We start from the raw sequence: 22,066 nt of genomic DNA on the forward strand, positions 1-22,066 counted from the left end.
CATTTTCCCGCAAGTGAATTCTGACCAATCAATAAGCAGTTTAGGAAATATGTTCAACAACATCTGGCCAATGAGAGATGTGGATTTTGACAGATGACTGCATTTTGGTTCGATTCAACTGTTTCGGACCTAAGCCAGCAGTGTGGTGTGAAAACAACCCAAAGACGGCAGAAAATGCAACAATGTATCATGTATTACCCTTGGTCTGGACCAAATGAAGCGAACTACAGATGTCGATATTGCCCTGATATCGTGCGACCTGTTTTCACAGCAAAATGTTCATCACATACGCGGAATTAGGAGGCATTCATGCATCTTTGCACCTAAAAACGCCAAATGCAGCGCTCAGAAATGCTTTAAAACAGTTGATTGGCCCACTGCGCAAGAACAGAACGCGAATGGATTGGTTAATATCAGCTGTCAATCCGATGACAGGGTGCTACAGCCGCGAAAACAAAAAGGTCTGGATACGAGAGAATATTATCAACCATGACAGATTTAGTGTTAGAAACCAGCTTAAGTTGCAGATAATGGCAGATCTGATTACTGATCATGTGATGAATGAGTTACACTTATCCAAGAGTGGATAAAAGACTTCCAGTGGGTTAAAGTCCGCTATGAAAATGACTAAAGCATTCACTGTGAAGCCGGTGGGAGTTTTCAGGTAACAGTGTTTGCCACTGAATCTACACATTTTAAGCACGAGATGTGCTACCCTTATTTAATACTTCAATTAATCGTCACGATGCAACAATCGTGCGACTGACACTGCGTTCACCATCGCTAAAGAGCATGCATTCACTGAGATGAAGCTAACAGTGCAGCTCATGAAAAGACGGTTACTGCTATTAAGATGACGTATGCAAATAATAGGTTATATGTCAATATCATCTGAGCAATATCTGACAGCACCAGTTGTCAAAACAACAATTAATGTTTATAATAAATGTAATGTCTTGCAAAAACACAAACAAATAATGACGGCTTAGAAAGCGAAACCAAAAGTCGAATCCCAGACATTTTAGAAAAACTGGCCGGATGTCACAAAAAGGTGCGTCTCTCTGGGTCCTGTGGGTTTCTGCAGAGCATGTGAGACTGTCTGTGGGAGTGTGGGGAAGTTCTTGCACACATATAGCGAGAAGTAGGAAACGAGTAGGACAAGAGAATACTTTCCACTGGTTATTCGATTGCGGATGTTTGGCAATTGGGCAGACACACAAAAATAAATAAATAAATTAATTTTAAAAAGTGTAAAATAAAATTATAATTATAATAATAATAATAATAATAAATGGTTAAAACAAAAATGTTTTGAAAACAGTTTGCTGATAAAAGCATTCTTAAACCTTTTAGTTTTCAATAAAGTGCTAGTGAAAAAACTATTGTATGACAATAAAGAAAGTCCTATAGTAAGTGTTTAGTTGGCACTTTAACAAAAGAACGATAAAACAATCATCCAGGCCACGAGAATAGGAAACACTCGAGCGTAAAGGGAAGCAGAATGATGAAAGAGTTTCCTGCAGATATCAGTGTGAGATTTCAGCCGCTGGAGGCCCGAGTGGACAAACGTGCGCAGCTGATGACTAGTGACAGCTGGACGTCAAGACGGAGACACAGAGGTCACAAGAGGAGCCTGGGAGTCAGGATTATCCAGAACATTCCTCCATCTGCTCCATCTCCATCTCAAAGAGACCAGATCCAGCCTGAATAATCAAGAGGAGCTCCAGACAGAGCACATCTCTGAAGAAGAGCTGCAGAATATATTAGAGCTGGGTGATTTAATCGAGGTGCAGCATTCTATCAGTAAAGCTGATTGTGGGAAATGTGTTTAGATGGAGCAGAGTTTACTACATGGGTGATACAGGAGCCATTTTGCCTTCATTAATGACTATTTGTTTATCCATTGGTAAGAAGAAGAGAGTTGAGTAGATGTAATTTTTGTTGAACATAATGGGCATCCCTCAGCACAAAACAGACAATCCACAGTTTGCTGCTACATACAATTTATAGTCCATAACCCACATGAACTTGCAGCATTCAGGTTTTCATCCTGCCAGTGTACATACGCTTGACAACATATGATGAATGGGACCTGTTGTTGTTTAAACTAGGCATGGGCCGGACTAAGATTCTGACGGTATGATAATCTTGGATAAAATATCACGGTATTGCGATTACTACTCTAAAATAAGTTCTTTTTAAATGTCTGGGTAAAAATAAAAAATAAATAAAAAACTGAACACAATATAGATTATTTTGTGAAAGATTCATAATGTTTTGGAGCAGTAAACATGTCAGGCTAAATAATTCAAATGAATCTTAGGGCCCTATCATACACCCGGCGCAGTGTGGCGCATGGTGTGGCGCAATAGTCTTTTGGTAGTTTCAGCTTGGCGCAACAGTGGTTTTGAGGCGTTGCGCTACGCTGTTTAAATAGCAAATGCATTAGCGCTCATATGTGCGCTCATAGGCGTTCTGCTCTAAAAAGGAAGGTGTTCTGAGGCGGACCGCTGGCGCGTTGCTATTTTGAGAAACTATAATAGATTTTTCATTAGACCAAAACTAACCCGGTCTAAACTCCAGCGCAGAGTTGCACCTCGCTTACACACTGCCTAATACACACAAGAGAGCAATAGGCAAATATCTTTACATATGAAAAAATTTAAATATTAAGGATATATATAGGATATAATAAGAATAGATATAGGATATAAATATAAAGGATTAAAATATTACAAAACATATTATTTTCTAGCCTACATAAATATGAAAATCACTGCTTTTATGTCTTCTTCATCTCGGGAGGCTTTTTCAGTTCATTCAAAACAATCTGCTTTTGTATAATGTTATTATTATTAGCAGTATTATTTATTATATCCATATTTATATTTGTTTTATTAAAAACAAGCTTAGATTTGCCCACCTGTCAGGTTTTAGACCATATGGGGCACAGCATGTTTTAGGATATAACTCAGGTTTTTGAGCACACTTCATTATTATTGTTCATTTATTAGTTTGCTGGAAATTAGAACTGAATTTAGAAATAGTTTTGAAACGAATATTTGCGCTTAAACAAACACAATTAATTATTTATAGGCTAATTGTTGTCTGTGTGTGAAAGTAGATCCATTATCTCTCATTCTCACGCAGTAGATGCTCTGTTAAAAAAAACAAAACTGTTAACTGTTTGCTTGTGAAATGCTCAGTTTTTCCACTTAGACTTACTTTACGTCCTGTAAATAACGAATGCGCTTATGACGCGACGCAGCTGGCTCTTAAAGGGAATGGGAGATGAGACTCTGATTGGTTTATTCTCAAAACACACCTATAACTCATTAAGAAAATAAACTCAACCCTTTTAGACCATGCGCCATAGCGCAAAGCAGATTTCCCGTCCTTAAATTAGCAAAAATGCAAAATTTATTTTAATAGCAGTATTTTTTTCAGGACTCACAGATAAATAAAAGTATTTATTTAATACTCCGATACAGACAGTTCGTCCATGCAAATGCAAAATGAAAGCACGAATAGCGAGGGGCGAATCAAACCGGAATTACAACCAGAGCCTAAAATAAACACTCGCCAAACGCCAAATGAGAGTAAACCTAAACACTGGTGAGTCTTATAGCACTGTCAGATCCATCCTGCCTTGTATCAGCGGTTCAGGCTGGTGGTGGTGGTGTAATGGTGTGGGGGAGATTTTCTTTGGGTCCATTAGTACCAATTGAGCATCAACGCCACAGCCTACCTGAGTATTGCTGCTGACCATGTCCATCCCTTTATGAGCACAGTGTCTCCATCTTCTGATGGCTACTTCCAGCAGGATAACGCAGCATGTCATAAAGCTCAATCATCTCAGACTGCTTTCTTGAACATGACGATGAGTTCACTGTACTCAAATGGCAGCCGACAAATCTGCAGCAACTGTGTGATGCTATCATGTCAATACGAAGCAAAATCTCTGAGGAATATTTCCAGTAGCTTGTTGAATCGACAACACCAAGGATTAAGGCAGTTCTGAAGGCAAAAGGGGTGCAACCTAATACCTAATAAAGTGGCCAGTGATTGTATATTTAACTACTTTAGCTGTCCATTTATTAGCCAATCAAAATCAAGCATTATATGACTATTAATCACATTAAACATTCGCAGAGCATTCATTTAATGGACTCTGTGCACTAAACAAATGCATGTTCCTGAGCTCCGCATGTGATGCACGACAGTCCCGTGCCAGAGATAAAGCCTGCAGAATATCTCTGTTTATGTACGATACCCAGATAAACGCTATCTGTGACGGCAAACAAACTGACTTTCTGCAGTCCGCAATCTCTCCTCAAACACCGCTGATTCATTTCAGAACATAATAGCACAGATCTGCACCTGGAAAGGATCCAGAAGCTGCCAAGCAAGAGTTTTATTCGCAACCCACAGAGTAAACACAAGGTGGACTCTGAGACCCTGGAAACGGCCCTCAGAGAATCAGAATAAACATTTACACAAGTCGCTCTATATGCACAGACAAACAAAACATTGTGCTATTAGTATACCACAGGTCTGCAGAATGCTGGATTCTGATTGGCTGATGAGCATTATACGGATGTTGGTTACTTTCAGATAAACGCACAGCTGAAGTAGTTCCGGCGTGTTGAGAGCGCATTACAGCTCTTTCAGTTTATATTTTAATGTTAACTTCTTTATGTAGAAAACAGTGACTTCTGATTGATTTCTAATGTAGTTTAAGTTGGGAATAGCGATATAGGTGGCGTATTACTGTTTATACTGCTGAATGCTGGATTCTGATTGGCTGATGAGCACTCTGAGGTGTTTGGTTATTGTCAGATAAATGCACAGCTAAAGTAGTTCCGGCAGGTATTGAGTGCATTACAGCTCCATATCACTTCACTTCAGCTACAACAGTCAAAAATCACATCAAAACACAATAAAAGGAGGAGGAAGAGATGTGGTAAACACTAGTTCTGCACACAGCAGACTATTTAAGAGGACAAAAACCTGACAAAAAAAACTCTTAAAACACAACATCTGAGCAGTGAAGACCTGAGGAGAAGCACAATAATCATCTCTGAGATTGGGAATTATCAGAAAATAATGCACACCTGAGGTGTAACAGCCACATCTCGTCACCTCAGGTGTGCATTCTTGTCTGATAACTCATTGTCGATTATTCCTTGCATAACATAAAAATATCAAAATATGCAAACAATAATGTTCCAATCTGCCATTCAGTTTCTCATTTCACACTGAGGATTTTGATTTTACCATTACAGCATTAAATAAACATAAAAAGTATATTTGTTTTCCTGGACTGTTTGAAATCACTTTCATTACTATACATTCCATTACATTACATTACTATACTACTACACTATACTACACTATACATTTGTTAAGATGCTTGATCTGTGCCAACACACAGAAATGGCATTTTGTAGTATATCCACTTCTGGAAATGTGTTCAAAAAGCTGAGCGATATGGCAAAAATACAATCTCAATAATTATTTTCCATATTGAACGATAACAATATATATTTTGATATGAGCTGTTAATGCTTTCAGATTTAAAAGAGTACCACAACAATGACTGAAGCCCCAAAAATGAAATGGCATAACATTTTCAGGGGCTGAAAACTCAAGACATCTCTATTAACACACTTTTAGGTTTCCGTTGTTGCAGATTTCTCCTGTGTGATTGGCTCTTAGATCAATATAAAGTAAAAAATAGTCCAGAGCTTATAATTTTTGACAAATTATATCATGATATATCATTTATCAACCCAGCGCTTCCTATAATCCATTTGAGTGTGGATGAAAGGCCAAAACGGAGAGAATAGTATGCATTTGTTGGCCTAAGAAAGGACATTAAGGAATTCTTCACCAAACCTGACAGCCTGATTTATTCTGGCAAATGGCAGTACTCAAAATACATCTGTAAGAAGACACGTTTTGGCCTCAAAATGTCAGAAATAAAGCAAACAAGAGAGAGTCAAACTAGACTGAAACACTTCTGATTGTGTCGTCAATTTATCCAGGAATATTAATACAACTCACTTCATGATGCAGACTGAAACTGAGACTAAAAACACAGTAGTCTTATTCAGCATCATTGCAGTGTCAACATCTTATTGTCAATTGATAATCCTTCAATAGAGTCTTTTAATATGTCAGCAAATGATTTGTGTTGTAAATACGGCAGTTCTGGATATGGAAACTATTTTTACTCTCAATGACATTTGAGTGTCTGTCTTGTCTACTGGAAATTATTTTAGTATGCAGGACAAAAGTTGAAGCTGTCCTACACTTATGCAGTCTTTCATCAGTCACTGCAGACGAGGGTTTAAGACTTTAATTAATTCTGAATAATTGTCAGTAACACCCACTCTCCATCTCATAAATGAAGCTGCATCATCTTTATAGCTCACATTCTTATGAACTCCATGCACTCATAAATAACATAACAATTAGCACCCAAAAATGGCTGTATTTCTGCTTTTCTGTATTGCCACGAGCACCCAAACAAAAGACAAAACACCAAGCGGATGGATAGATCATTGACCAAAGACCTTGAAAAGCAAAGCGCTGTCGAAGAAATGCATCCGGCAAAAACAAACAGCATCCTAAAAAAAATAATAATAATAATTCACACAAAAAAGCTGACACGCATGAAATGAAAGATATTGATTATAATCCTCTGGCACCATTAGCGCTTTGTTTTGTTCGCCAAGTCAAACATGCACTGCTCAAAGTTTGACCAAACGCATAACATCAAATTAAACAGATTCAAATCCACAATCACACCATTACAGAATTAATCTACACAAAAAAAATCTCAATAAAGTCATTTCCTAATACTTTCAGATACAACCAAGTTATTTCCAAACTCAAGCACACACTCCTGTGACAGACGCTTTCTTGCTGCTGCTCATATTGGGGTTGTGCGGCATGATCAAATTCATATTTCATAGTATCAAAGTGTATTTCATTCATTTTTCTTTGGCTTAGTTCTTTATTTATCAGGGGCTGCCACAGCGGAATGAGCTGCCAACTATTTCAGCATATTTTTAAACAGCAGACAGCTGCAACCCAGCACTGGGAAACATCCGTACACAATCATTTACACACCACTCATACACTACGGCCAATTAAGTTCATCAATTCCCCTATAGCGCATGTGTTTGGACTGTGGGGGAAACCGGAGCACCCGGAGGAAACCCACGCCAACACGGGGAGAACATGCAAACTCCACACAGAAATGCCAACTGACCCAGTTGAGACTCAAACCAGCGACCTACTTGCTGTAAGGCCATAGTGCTAACCACTGAGCCACCGTGTCACAAATTCATAACAAAACCATAATTTTTCTCAATCCTGTGATGGTAGACAATTACAAGCAATTTTCTGTCTTTGATATGGATCTAAATCGAACATTCTACGATATGATATCTGTACTCGTCATGATAAGATACCAACGATATGATATTTGTTAATACCTCAAATTCAGTGATTCAATTCTGCTTCAATGGTACACATTAATAGATCAATATTTATTTATAATGTCAATCTAGCAATAATCTGTGCGTCTCAACTGTATATCATTTTATGGAATTACACAGTAAACAAAATGTAACTACCTATAGGATGCACCGATCCCGATACTTGGATCAGATATCGGTTCAATACCGCATATTTTTGCTGGATCGGGTATCGTTTAGCTGGCACCGATCCAAATCCGATATTGCGTGTGCGCTATATTCTGTGTCACTAGCATTAATATAGCAGTAAAATATTTTTGTTTTTGCTTTGAAATGTAGATATTTGGACAAGAAACAAGATAAAAATTCTAGGTAGGATTTATTTTTTATGCTGATTAAACCATTTAAGTTCCGTATAAATACAGTAATTAAATACAATTCTGTAGCTCCTGGGGAATAATCCAGACTAGGGCTGTGCAATTTGGGGAAAATATTTATTTTTGACAGACAATGTGATTTCAATTTGATTTGCGATTTAATTTTGTAGTCAAGTTTCAGCTTAATAATCTGTATCGTGTCTTCTTACTGCTAAAATGCGGTCAATGTTAGTCAAAAAAGGAGCTAAAAAGGAGAATAAATAACTACAATGTTTATTTAAATTTGTTTTTAAATATTCAGAAATTAAACACTTATTTTTCTCTAGAGAAAACATTAAACACAAATGAAATTATTATACAAAAAAAAATTGTATTTATAAAAATGCAGAACACTCAGCAAACTAGCATGGCTTTCTACAGCTTATATAGTCTAAAAACAACATAATTATCACAGAGGCTGCACAAAACATTACAACGTTCAACCTACAGCTGTATTACTGTAATATGGTAAAAACATGTGTGAGGCAACACGTATAACAACAAATATATAATGTATAACAACAATTGGCTACAGTTCTGTGACAGCTCTTACAAATGAACTCAGCATTTCCTCTAGGATTTTCTCCAGCTGTGGCGGCAGGTCTTTTATACACAGATCTACAGACTACCTGTGGTGGTATTTCAATGACAAATGTCGCAAGCGCAGAATTACAAGTGAGCTATTATGTAATAGCCGACGAACATGCGAATCTCTGGGCTTGTGCACAGAACTTCTTGCACGCCCTCAAATATACGCTGCTCAAGCCCAGATCTTCTTGTGCGCTCTTAAATAAACACTGCTGAAGTGCGATTTAGTGCGTTTATGTTACGAGTATGTCTCCAACATTTATTAGATTTGCTAGGAGCATTTATGAATGTCTCTAATAGACCTACAGAGCGGCATTAATGCGTCCTGAAGTAAAGTGAAACGGCTATACGTTTTGTTTACTGGCATCAAGCGCCTGTCAATCAGCACGTCACCTTAAAGGGTTAAAACAAATGACGCACAGCACTGCTACGGTTACAGAAAAGTTCACTCTGTTATAGTAACTTACCATTTCATACGTTTTGGTGTGATTATAACCTGCTATTAAAAAAAACAATGTTTTGAATAAGAAGCTGTGATGTAGCCGTGCCGGGATCAATTTTGGCATGGAAGAATGATAGTAGCGGAAACCATGGAGCTGTTTTTGTTCGTGTCTGTGACTTTGAAACCCGGATATTCCCATATTACCAACCTAATGTTTTTTTTTTATATTACTTAGTCTATTAATGCCTCTGAATTGGCAGATGCCATCATTCCACTTGTTCACATTTTCTTGTTTTTTATTGTGGGCGCTCCGCATCGTTTGGGTGAGCAACTTTGATTGGACAGAATGAAAATGTGCTCACTAAATTGGCTAATAAGACTGTCACACAGAGACGGCAGTCACGCATTTGCTCTGGGCACGGGAAATTAAATATTTCATCTTGCAGCCTCTTGCGATTAGCTAATCGCAATGTTTCAAATTGTGATTGCGATTCGATTTCAATTAATCGCACAGCCCTAACCCAGACTCAACACTGCATATCTTGTGGAATTGTGTATGCGCACATTGCAATATCAATGTTAAAGCAATATATTGTGCAGGCCAAATTAGTATAAGTTAGTATAGTATACGTTTATTTTACACAAAAATGCCATGCTTGATTTTTGATGTCACTTGTCAACTCTTCGTAACAGTGAAATACGCAATCAATTTCTATATAAATGCTAATAAATTGACTTGTTATTTTTAAGGCTTTAAATAAAACCATTGTACTACAATTTTAAAATGTATACATTTTTATTTTTCCTACTTGAAATTATTTGTGTGCATTATACAACCAACTTCTGAGTGAAAACTGCTTTAAAGTACATCAATAATTTTAGGAAATTACCTAAAATTACATTTACATCAAATTTTATTTATTTCTTAGTTCTACATAAACACAGGTTTACCTGTCTTTAAAACTGTGTGAAAATGTAAATGAAAACTCGACTCTGTTTTCAGCGCAGTGATGCTGGAGTTAGTAAACATCTCAAGAAAAACACGTACTGTTGCTTTAAATGGCATTTCTGGCTTTAGGCGCCCCATCCCCCATTTCTCTCTCTCACACACACACACACACTCTCTCTCTCTCTGCTCGACCACCCCCCACCCATGCAGCACATGCAGCTCATGCAGCCTGCATACACAACATGCGCGCACACACACACAAAGAGAGAGAGAGACGGGCCGACTGGAGACTGACTGCCGATACAGAGGCCATTTCAGTCCAGAGAGGAATTCCACACCACCATCCCCCATTCAGCCATGTGGACCATCCTCTTAACACACACACACACACACACACACACACACACACACACACACACACTTATTTAGCAAACACTTTTATCCAAAACAACTTACAAACATACAGATGCATACACAAATACAAGTGTGCTCACACACTTTTACATATATTCATTCAGTGAATGCTTTTGTCCAAATTAACTTACACACACACACGTTTATTTTTTCAGTGGACACTTATCAAAATTAACATACACACACACACACACAAATATTCATACACACCCATTTATTCATTTCGCAGATGCTTTTATCCAAAGTGACTTACAAACACACACATGCACAGATGACACAATCTACATTGTAAAAGCGCTATACAAATAAAGCTGAATTGAAAAAATTGAATACACACTGATGCAAGTATACGCAAACAAACGTATATAAAAAAACACGCACACAAAAACACACTCATGCTCACATAAACAAGCATGCGCGCACAGACACACACAAACACACACACCCCCACCCATCCAAGCACTAAAATGGCCTCTGCATACACACATACAAGCACACACACACACACACACACACACACACACACACACACACACACACACACAACATCACATATGTATGGAAAAACACACATACAAGCACACACAGATGCACACACATACACACACCTACCTACAACTGCGCGCACACACGCATTCAAGCATGCACACACAAGCACACAAAAAAAACACACATACATGTGGGCAAATACACAAGCACACACACACACACACACACACACACACACACAATCACACTCACACACAAGCGCATACACAGGCACAGACACCCACACAGACACATACCTACATACAAGCGCACACACAATGACAGACACACCCATTCACAAACACACAAGCACATTTCACACACAAAAACATACAAGAGAGCACACAAAAGCTCACACACACACACACACACACACACACACACACACACACACGCTATCTCTCTGTCAGTAATGCAGAAACACACACACACACACACAGTGTTACAGCAATAACAGCAGAAACACACAGTAATGATCATCAAGGCTAATGAGTTTCCACCAATAGACGAGTGTTTGAAAGACACACCGCCTGCTCGGCTTTTTACAGCCCCTGTGCTCAGCCAGGGAATCTTGGAATGCTAGAGCAGAACACGATTACACAACACACACAACACACACACACACACACACACACACACACACACACACACACACACACACACACACACACACACACACACAGCAGCCAAAACATCAGGCTTCAGCATAAGAGCGCTTCACAACAAACACCAGCAGAACATCTCACACTCAGAACTATAATGAAATGAATCCTCTCCTTTCCCAGAACAAACACGTGAGCATTATTAAATCAGCATACACTGACGGGAGACGCTAAACCACCTGAAAATCATCTGTACGTGTGTTTAAATGCACTGTTAGCACTTTCCCCTTAGAATCTATGATAACTTGCATTAAATCAATCAGAAAACATACTGTATTGACATTTACAGCACCAGTTATCTGGACATTTGTCATGTAGTTCCAGTATTGCATGTCTCTACTGTAAAATAGACTCTTATATACTCTTAAAATACAGTAACGTACAGCTTAGGGCTGCACGATTAATCAAAAAACGATCACGATCTCGATTCCACCCTACACACGATCTTAATTCTGCTTTTCTACGATTCAGCCAATTATATTTTCAAGCTCAGGAGAGAAGCTTAAAGGCGTCCCCACAGGTCCGCACAGTAACATGGCATTAAAAGTGTCACATACTGTATTTTTAAGGCATAATTCACCGAGAAATCTCATTTCTGTCTTATGTAAGGATTTATTTGCGGCCGCAAAAATCACACGTGAGCTGACCACGAGCTATCGAGAACGCATGCACATGCACGTACACCAATGACGGCTACTTTAGTGAACAGAACCTGCATATGCTGTGAATAACAAGTTATAAAGTTGTAAATGACGTTCAGTTTGTTGCATAGACTGATCGTTAAAGAGCTGCGCTGAAGGAATGATTTGCATGTGTGTGTATTTTCACAGTGACGGCAGCCATGAGCCGCACTGCGAAGTGAAACCTGTGAGCACATCATTTAAATGATCATAACGCATTTTACAATCATGATTACGACAAGCATTTGATATGTTTGTTTTTTTTTCTTTCATAGCGAACACAGTGTTGTGCATGAAAATAAATGTTTTACAGCGTCAGTACAGCTACTCTAGCTTATATAATGTTAAAAATAATGCAATATAATGCAAACATTTTACCAGTGAAAACAAATGGTCTAATAATGCTGACAATGACAGATGACAAGCACATGTCTTAAACATAATAATTCAACTTTATAATCCTGAATAGTTGTATTCTGATGTCTTCATTTTACTGTGAATTAACTAACAGGACATGTTGAAAGTCTGTTCAAGTCCACCATAATGACTGTACAAAATTGAGCATTTTAAGCAACAGTAGAGCTACACACAGGCCTGATATTATTAGTGTTGTTTTACCATATCATCACTTTAGAGTTATACAGTTCTATCTGACATTTGTCAAAATTTAGTTATTGACATATTCTTATTAAATGACAACTTATTGTTTACATTAAGACTTTAAAAAAAATGTTGCACACATACTGTTTGCTATATGGATTGCAAAAACTTTGAAGCTCAATATCTCAAAATCATTTAGATCGCAGAGAGAACCTCATAATTCCAAGGTGATGATATGCTTGAGAATTGACAATAATAATAGCCTACTCGTATTAACCTTTATTTTACATCTAAAGAATCGTGAGAAAGAATCGTGAACTCGATTTTAAGCAAAAAAATCGTGATTCACATTTTAGCCAGGATCGTGCAGCACTAATACAGCTTATATTACAGCTAAACACTGTCATTTACTAAACGGTTAACAGTGCAAGAACAAATATCTGCCAATGGAGTCAGAAAAGTCTACACAAATCACAGGGAAAACAGGAGTCTTCTGATTCCACTGGCAGATTACACACAAATGCACACATAATTAGCATAAAGTCAAGCAATTGATCATTTATTAAGGTTTCCAACAAAATTCAAGGACTTTTAAATCACTAATATTTTAAATTGAGCTCCTTTATAAGCAAAATATAGCGCTATGAAAGTCCATCCTGTTCTTAACATTTCACTTATACTTAAAATTTAAATTAAAATGTCATAATGGTGATGCTTTTAACATCATTTTGTAAAACGTTGACCTTTTTAAACAACCGCTTTGTTTAAAGAAAGTCATGTTCAAAGAACTTTAATACAATTAGCTGACTTCAATCCTGGCAATACTTAAATGTGCTTTCTGAAATATTGCTAAAATGCATTATTTGTCAAAGTTTATATAAGACTAAACTTTAAGATCTTTAAATTAAGAATTTCTTAGTTATTTCATTCAGTTTTTGAAAGTACCACAGGAAAATAGATGAAACAACACCTAAACTTTGAACTCAAGCACTATCAAGGACCTTTGTTTGTTTTCAAGAGGTTCGTTCTTCGTACGTGGATTCCTCAGTTAGCTGGATTTGGTTATTGACGATTTGACAAGATCCACGATCGTTTCGTTCTTCAAAACTCATCTAAGATTTGTTGTCATAGCAACAGTTCTGGCAGCTCAAACCTGCTCAGGAGCAGGTTTATTTTATGTAAACAGGATTAGATTGGGTCAGTTTAAGGTAAGGTAATACTGAAAGTATGTACCGAATCCTGATATTTTTTAACAGTAGAAGCTATATACACTTGGGAAAATAGTAAATATATTTTTTAACTATATACACATATATAAAAGTTAAAAAAAATTTTTTTTTTTTAAAAATATATATATATATAAAAGTATATAAAAGTGCAGAGACTGCCATCTGGTGGTTTAAAGAGAATGTATTCATATGAACTTTTTAGATATAAACAAGTAAAATAGCTTTAGTGCAATTTGTGTATGATAATAGACATGCACGATATGCGACTTTTTTATAAAGCAATAATAAATTTATGCAATCATAAACATGTTTTAACAGTAAATATCATGGTGATTTGATGCTTTATCGAAAGTTGCAGACATCTTTACCAATATCAAAATGCTTTTGTGATGCAAAATTAATTTTAATTTATTCTTTATACCGATTAAGAAACTAGCTACTATAATACTACTATAGCTACTATAATAAAGAAAATCCGCTCTAACTGTAAAACTAAATAAACAGCTAAATCCTCTTGACACATGAAACTGTAAAGCATGTAGCCCACAACAAGTTATTGCATATCGTATTTAACAAACCGTTACATGGAAAAACTGCTTGCATGGATAAATGAATATTAATCAGATGATGTCATTACGCTGCTGTGCCGTCAGCCAATCGTTGCATTGCTGATCATGGTTTCGAGGACCGATAGATCTGTCCTTGCTCACACACGCAGCGATCTCAGATAAGTTCATCCAGACATTTTAATCTGATTCGAGAAATTGTTTGAAGAACCAAATTGGCCAGAGATCAGTTATCAAGATGAACAGATCCAGGATCTGCCAAATCATCTTTTAAGCGAGGTAAGAAGAACAGACCCCTGGCCCTGAATTCATATGTCTGGAAATCAAAAACTTTCAGGTCATCGTCAAAATGTGCTGCGATTCGCAGATCGGCTCCACGTCACGCCCGTAAAAGCATGCGCTTTTCTGCTGTGTAAACAATCAGTCAACCTCCTGCCTGCTCTCAAAAATAAAATCTGACATGTGTCTGTAACGAGTGAAAATAGGGTGCGGCTCCTTTAAGAGCGTTTGCCATTGTGTTTGCGTCTATGCGTGTGTGAATGTGTGAACTTTCTGTAACAAGCGCATGTGCACGAGAGTTTTTTTTTCTTTTTCTCTGATGCTCAGATTAAGTTATTTTCTGAAACATCGTGACAGAAGAATAAAGCACAAGATGTGGGATGCCCCCTGTGTGAGCCTTGATTTATTATTCTGCTGCTATCACGAGTCAGGTAAGCTCACCTGTATTTTTTTAACTCTATGCGTTACATGACGTCTTTCACGAGTATCCGGAATATGCAGGTGTGAGTAATATGAGTCATCCACATATCTTTTGTGACTTCATTATCTGAGATGTGAAACGCATGGAAAAGCTGCCTGAAGGAAATCAATGCAGTCACGCACACACATAAGAGACACGAACGTGCTGGTGGAGTGTGTGTGTGTGTGTTTACAGCAGTTTGACTGATAAATATGAGTTTGTAGCTAAATCATTTGCCCGCAAAGCAGCATTTGCCATTGTTTACATTGTTGCTACAGCATACGGTTAACGCTAGACACTGTACATGTCATGATCAATTTCAGCAAATAAAAACACTTACAGGTTGTAGCTCACAGCTTCTGCTTTGAGGAGATTTTAGCCGAATCCAGCACTGAACTGGGAGAGATTCTGGAGCTGTTTTGTCAAATCATGCTTGCTGTGTGTTTTATAATTCTCTGGAACATAATTAATATTGACCTGTAAGCACTTCTGTCTTTGTGTCGTGTGCTTTGGGAGCCCAAATACAGAAACAGACGAAGCTCTGTGGAAACAGCCATGTTTTTAGCTTCATCTCTGCTAAAACGTTACAGCGCCTCTGGCCACTTAGCTGTGTAGTGTGTATGCGCAGTAAACAAACCTTTGTGATCTCACAGGGGGCGGAAGTATTTTTTGTAGTCCCCAAAATTTGTTCATTGTAGGCTTTGCTAAGCTAACTCTGTAAAAACCAAGGTCTCCCTTTCCATTGAACTTAGAAGTTTTTACATTCAGAGATGTTGTTTATGTTCACACAGCTACATTACACATCAGCTAAAGTTTAAAATATGAGATCGTAGTGGACCACCCCTTTAAAGTGCACTATGATGTTAAACGGTGTTTAATGTGAATCCTGCATGATATTGAGCTGTATAACACATATTTTAACAAGCACAGCTCAGGATATGCAGTTGGTTTTATTTTCTACATAAATAAATGCTATGAAACAATAAAACTGGCACTTCAATTGAATTTAGCATGATTTCTTTTTATATAAAAGCACTTTGTAAGTGTTTTTATGTAATCCGGACACTAAAATGCAACGTTCATCACATTTACATACACCAGGACTTGGAAATTTACTTTGAAATAAAAACAATGCATGCACATCTCTGAGAGCATGTGGGTTATTAACTGAGAGATTGTTTATTAAAGCGCATAATGTAACAAGCACAGCTCAGAATATGCATTTAATTTTAATTTCAACATAAATGCATGTTAAAGCAGGCACTTTAATTGGACTTAGCATGCTTTCTTTGTATATAAAAGCACTTTAAGATTTTTTTTTACTTAATCCGGACACTAAAATGCAACATGTTCATCACATTACATACAACAGCACTGGGAAATTTACTTTGAAATAAAAACAATGCATGCACATCTCTGAGAGCATGTGGGTTATTAACTGAGAGATTGTTTATTAAAGCGCATATTTTAACAAGCACAGCTTAGAAAATGCATTCAATTTTAATATTTACAAATACATGTTACAGCAGGCACTTTAATTGAATTTAGCATGCTTTCTTTGTGCATAAAAGCACATTAAGTTTTTTTTTTTTTATGTAATCCGGACACTAAATTGTAACATGCTAATCATAATTACACACACCAGCACTGAGACATTTGCTCTGAAATAAAAAGCAATGCATGCACATCTCTGACAGCATGCGTGTTGTTAACTGAGAGATTGTTTATTAAAAGCACACTGGCATGTTAAATGGTGTTCAATGAGAATTGAGCTGTATAGATTCGAAACCCTCCCCCCCCAAAACCTCCAACACAACAAAGCCAAAGCAGACACATACACACACAACTATAAACACAACCCTCAGAAAGCAATATTTACATTTAACATCATTGCAAAAACTACATGATTATCCTCTTCCTCAGGTTTTAGTTTGGTTTAATAAGCACAAATGTTAAAAAAAAATGAAGATCAAGAAGCAAAATGCGCAGGAAAGCACTTAAATTAAGCGAGTTTGAGCTTTAAACAAGAAATTAAAATGTGTTAAAGTTGACTGATTGTTATTTATTTGATAAAAACAAAATGCTGAGATTCATATTTTAAGGATAAACTCACTTAAAGTGGAAGTACACCAAAAAAAACAACTGTTTTCATTTACTCACACTTGCTCAAGAGTTTTTTTTCTGTCATCTGTTTAAACACAAGATATTTTGAAGAATGTTGTCCATTGACTTAAATTGTAGGGTTTTAACTACTAAAGAAATGAATGAATATCAGTTCCAAAACAATAAATAAGTGAAAAAAATATATATAAACATTTAGATAAGAGTATAATAATGAATAAATACACAAATAAATAGACAGATAAAAATAAACACGTATAGCTAGCTACATAATTACATATATAAACAGATAGACAGATAGATAGATAGATAGATAGATAGACAGACAGACAGACAGACAGACAGACAGACAGACAGACAGACAGACAGACAGACAGACAGACAGACAGACAGATAGATAGATAGATAGATAGATAGATAGATAATGTTAACCACTTGAGGGCGAGTAAATAGTGAGTAACGTTGGGTTTTCGGGGGTGAACTGTCCCTTTAATTTTTCAGACGACTTCAAGCAAAATGTTTCTTGATTTAATAATGTTTAATCAAACAAATCAGCTTCAACAGCAGTGAGTTATTGCTGAATACAGCGAGTAGTATTTGTATTTCTGAATGAATGTGACTCATTCACGTCGACTAAACACTCACTCCAATACTAACACACACACACACACACACACACACACACACACACACACACACACTTCAGCACTGATTTTTAACGGTCAAATAAATCTGACGCGTTCAAAACGAGCAGCAAACACGCTTCAGGAGCATTTTAACACGAAATCCCACAGAAACAGCAGATATATTCAGAAATTATTGTTAAATTGTCTCACCTGCAGCGAAAGTTGCCAGAAGAAGTGCCAAAGTGAGCAGAGAAGCGAACATATTCCTTTAATCAGACCAAAAACAGCCCGGATTTACTCCTGTTCGGCGTCCTCTGCCTCGCACACATTTAAACCGATCACACACTCACACGCACTCACTCACTGAAAAACACACACACACTCTCACACACCACACGCACACGCGCGCGCTGGAGCCCGAGTGACCGTCGGCCTGATGTCCACACCAGCGGCTCTCAGTCAAACCTGAGCCCGATTTAAAGCCATCAGGAACGGCGGATAATCCACACTGACGCCCCCCAAATAATCAACCAAATCTCAGGGCAGGTCTTGCAGAGCCTGTCCGCCTGTGCAGCTTCTGGTCGCCCGGATTCTGACCCGCACCGAACTGAACTGAGTCCAAAATGGCTTCGGAGAGCCAAACGCAGCCAGCGGGGAAACCGAGATTCCACGTATACTACGGCCAGGGATCCGCTCATGAATATTAATTACGCGACGTGACGCTTTACTACGAGTGCGTGCTGATTGGATGAGCTGCAGTCAGGCTTGGCTCATGAATACTTAATCGACCGCGCGAATGGATGCTACGAGTGTGACGTCAGCAGGGTGTCGTTAATATTCATGATGCGCGTACTCGCCGTAGTAGGATTTGGGAATTTCGCAGCAGGGAAACCCGGATGTTGAAAAACAAAGAGAGGAACGCGAAGCCTTTTTGAGTCCATATGCTCGCACGATTTTACACACACACACACACACACACACACACGCCTGCGATAATAACAAACAATACAGTGTTTTGGTGCAAATGTGACTGTGATTGAGTTATGCAGAATTAAATGCTCGTATTATTTTGATTTGAGATTAAATATCATTGATTTATTAGTTACTGAGATAGAATCTGAGCCTTAAAATGAAAACAATTTTTAACAATTATTTTTTTGAATTACATAAAAAATTATATATATATAATTTATACATATATATGTATATATATGCAGTGGCGCCCCCAGAAAATTTTCTTAGGGGTGGCCAAGTAAGGCCACAACAAATCTTGTGGTGGCACACAAAAAAATTATGAATTGTGTATATATTGTGAATAAGGAGTAATGTTATATTTTTGTTTTTGGTAAAAGAAATAATGACGTTTTAATGAATTCCAATAATTACTCTTGAAATAATGTAATTTATTCCGCAAGTACAAGTGCAAACCAAATAAAAATCAATATTTAGTCTAAAACCTCTATCAGGTAAGTTATTTCTTGTACAACATACAATATATGCCATGTCTAACATTGATGAATTATGAATAATGAATATGATTAAGGAATAAATTAATAAACCAAACAAAACCCAACAAAATTTTGAAAAGCAGATTTCAAAATGCATCTAGTTATTTATTTTGGATTTGTGGTTTTCAATCAGATGAAACACAACTTTCTCGTTTCAAAAATAATTTCTTAATAAAAAGTGTGCAATCTCAGTGAATCAGCTTCGTCAGTGGTGCTGATCAATTTACAATAATTTAGTGGCTGCATTTTATTTATTCATTTATTTATTGAAGTATTGTGAATTTAAGTAAATACATTTAAATTAATAATATCAGCAACTATCATATTGGGGTGGCCACAGGGGTGGCCAGAGTTTACACAAGGGTGGCCGTGGCCACCCCTGGCCACCCCTTGGGGGCGCCCCTGTATATATGTGTGTGTATATGTATATATATGTGTGTGTGTGTGTGTGTGTGTGTGTGTGTGTGTATATATATATATATATATATATATATATATATATATATATATATATATATATATATATATATATATATATATATTCATTTATACATTATCTTAACGGCTTAGTCCCTTTATTTATCCGGGGTCACCACAGTGGAATGAACCGCCAACCTATCCAACAAGTTTTTAAGCAGCGAATGCCCTTGCAGCCGCAACCCATCTCTGGGAAACATTCACACTACGGACAATTTAGCCTACTCAATTCTCCTATAGCGCATGTGTTTGGACTGTGGGGGAAACCGGAGCACCCGGAGGAAACCCACGCCAACACGGGGAGAACATGCAAACTCCACACAGAAACACCAACTGAGCCTAGGCTCGAACCAGCAACCAAGCGACCTTCTTGCTGTGAGGCGACAGCACTACCTACTGCGCCACTGCCTCGACCCCAATATAATAAATAATTTTTAACAAATAAAATAAAAAACACAATAAAATAACAAAAATTTGTTTATTAAACATTAAATACTGATTCAAACCTTAAATTAAAGCTAGTTTTTATTAATGGATGAATGTAGTTATTAAAGAAAAACTTGCATTTCTCACAAATCCACAAAGCATCACCTCCAAGAATAAATTAAAGGGCATTTGCAGAGCAGGGAAGATTTCTCCTGAAGTGACGGTGTTTCAGACTTTAGTGATGAAAGGCAAATCATGTGTCAAAATATGTTGTGTGTAATTACTGTTGACACACACACACTGAATCACAGTCGCAAGCGCAGAGCTGTTATTGTCATAATTATATTGTTGTGAAGAAGCAGACCTCACACAGGAGCGTAAACACTGATCCCAGAGCAGTTTTGGGTTCTTCTCGGTCTGACAGCAGCTTTTACACACAGACAGACGAGCGAAACACACACAAACATGAGGAGCGGCTGCATCTGTACAGTATTCTGCTGTGTGCATTTCTGTCTAACAGAGGAAAACACTTGTGTACTCCTGCTAAATGGACTAATTACACACTATCTATGATTTACTGCTTTTACTTTCTCATCTGTACACTACTGGTTGAAAATCAGGATCTTTGTAGCTTAAAAAATTAGTAGTTTTCCTGCTTTGTAGTTTTAAAAATTAGTTTATATGTTGGTTACAATTATATTAAACATATTTGTTTATTTTTGTTTTTGTTATTAATCTTCGTGTTTTACTGAGAAAAATCTGTATTTTAATATCAATTAACAATGCATTTTGATTTAAATAATTTAGATGTTTTACATTTATTTAATTAAATGCCATGTTTTACTGAGAACAGTTTTAATTGCAACATAAATGTTAATTTTAGGAAATATTTCACCATTTCCTTTAATTAGATTATTTGATTTAATGTCATGTTTTGCTGAAGATCACAATAGAAAAACCTTTTAAATAATCACAATGGCGCAGTGGTCAGCACTGTTGCCTCACAGCAATAAGGTCGCTGGTTCAAGCCTCAGCCTGGTCAGTCGGTGTTTCTGTGTAGAGTTTGCATGTTCTCCCCGTGTTGGCGTGGGTTTCTTCTGGGTGCTCCGGTCCAAACACATGTGCTTTAGGGGAACTGATCAACTAAATTGGCCGTAGTGTATGAGTGTGTGTGTGTGAATGGGAGTGTTTGGGTGTTTCCGAGCATAGGGTTGCAGCTGGAAAGGCATCCGCTATGTAACACATATGCTGGATAAGTTGGCGGTTCATTCCGCTGTGACAAAGGAAAATGAATGAATGAATTTTAACACAAATTTTAAAGTCAGTTTAGTGTCAGAAGAGCATCTCTGAACACACAACACGTCCAACCTTGAGGCGGATGGGCTACAGCAGCAGAAGAGCACACCGGGTGCCGCTCCTGTCAGCTAAGAACAGGAAACTGAGGCTACAATTCACACAGACTCACCAAAACTGGACAATAGAAGATTGGAGAAACGTTGCTGCTCTGATGAGTCTCCATTTCTGCTGACACATTCGGATGCTCGGCTCACAATTTGGCCTCAACAACATGAAAGCATGGATCATCCTGCCTTGTGTCAGCGGTTCAGG

The 22,066-nt window shown here is 37.4% G+C and overlaps 1 protein-coding gene and 1 long non-coding RNA gene across 2 annotated transcripts in view; both read right to left on the reverse strand.

Annotated features, from left to right (window-relative positions):
- Positions 1-18,722, reverse strand: part of acvr2ba (activin A receptor type 2Ba) — a 55,108-nt gene extending 36,386 nt beyond the window's left edge. Inside the window, 1 exon segment of the mRNA NM_131210.4 lies at positions 18,258-18,722. Coding sequence (NP_571285.1) covers positions 18,258-18,309 — 52 coding nt within the window. The 5' untranslated portion in view covers positions 18,310-18,722.
- Positions 15,301-17,084, reverse strand: LOC147831167 (uncharacterized). The gene is made up of 2 exons (XR_015525446.1): positions 16,637-17,084; positions 15,301-16,365 (listed from the first exon to the last, which is right to left on the reverse strand). It is a non-coding gene; the product is annotated as an uncharacterized LOC147831167 (long non-coding RNA).
- Positions 18,723-22,066: the final 3,344 nt, after the last annotated feature.

Source organism: Danio rerio, chromosome 24 (assembly GCF_052040795.2).
Source record: "Danio rerio strain M-AB ecotype USA chromosome 24, GRCz13ab, whole genome shotgun sequence".
NCBI lineage: Eukaryota > Metazoa > Chordata > Actinopteri > Cypriniformes > Danionidae > Danio > Danio rerio.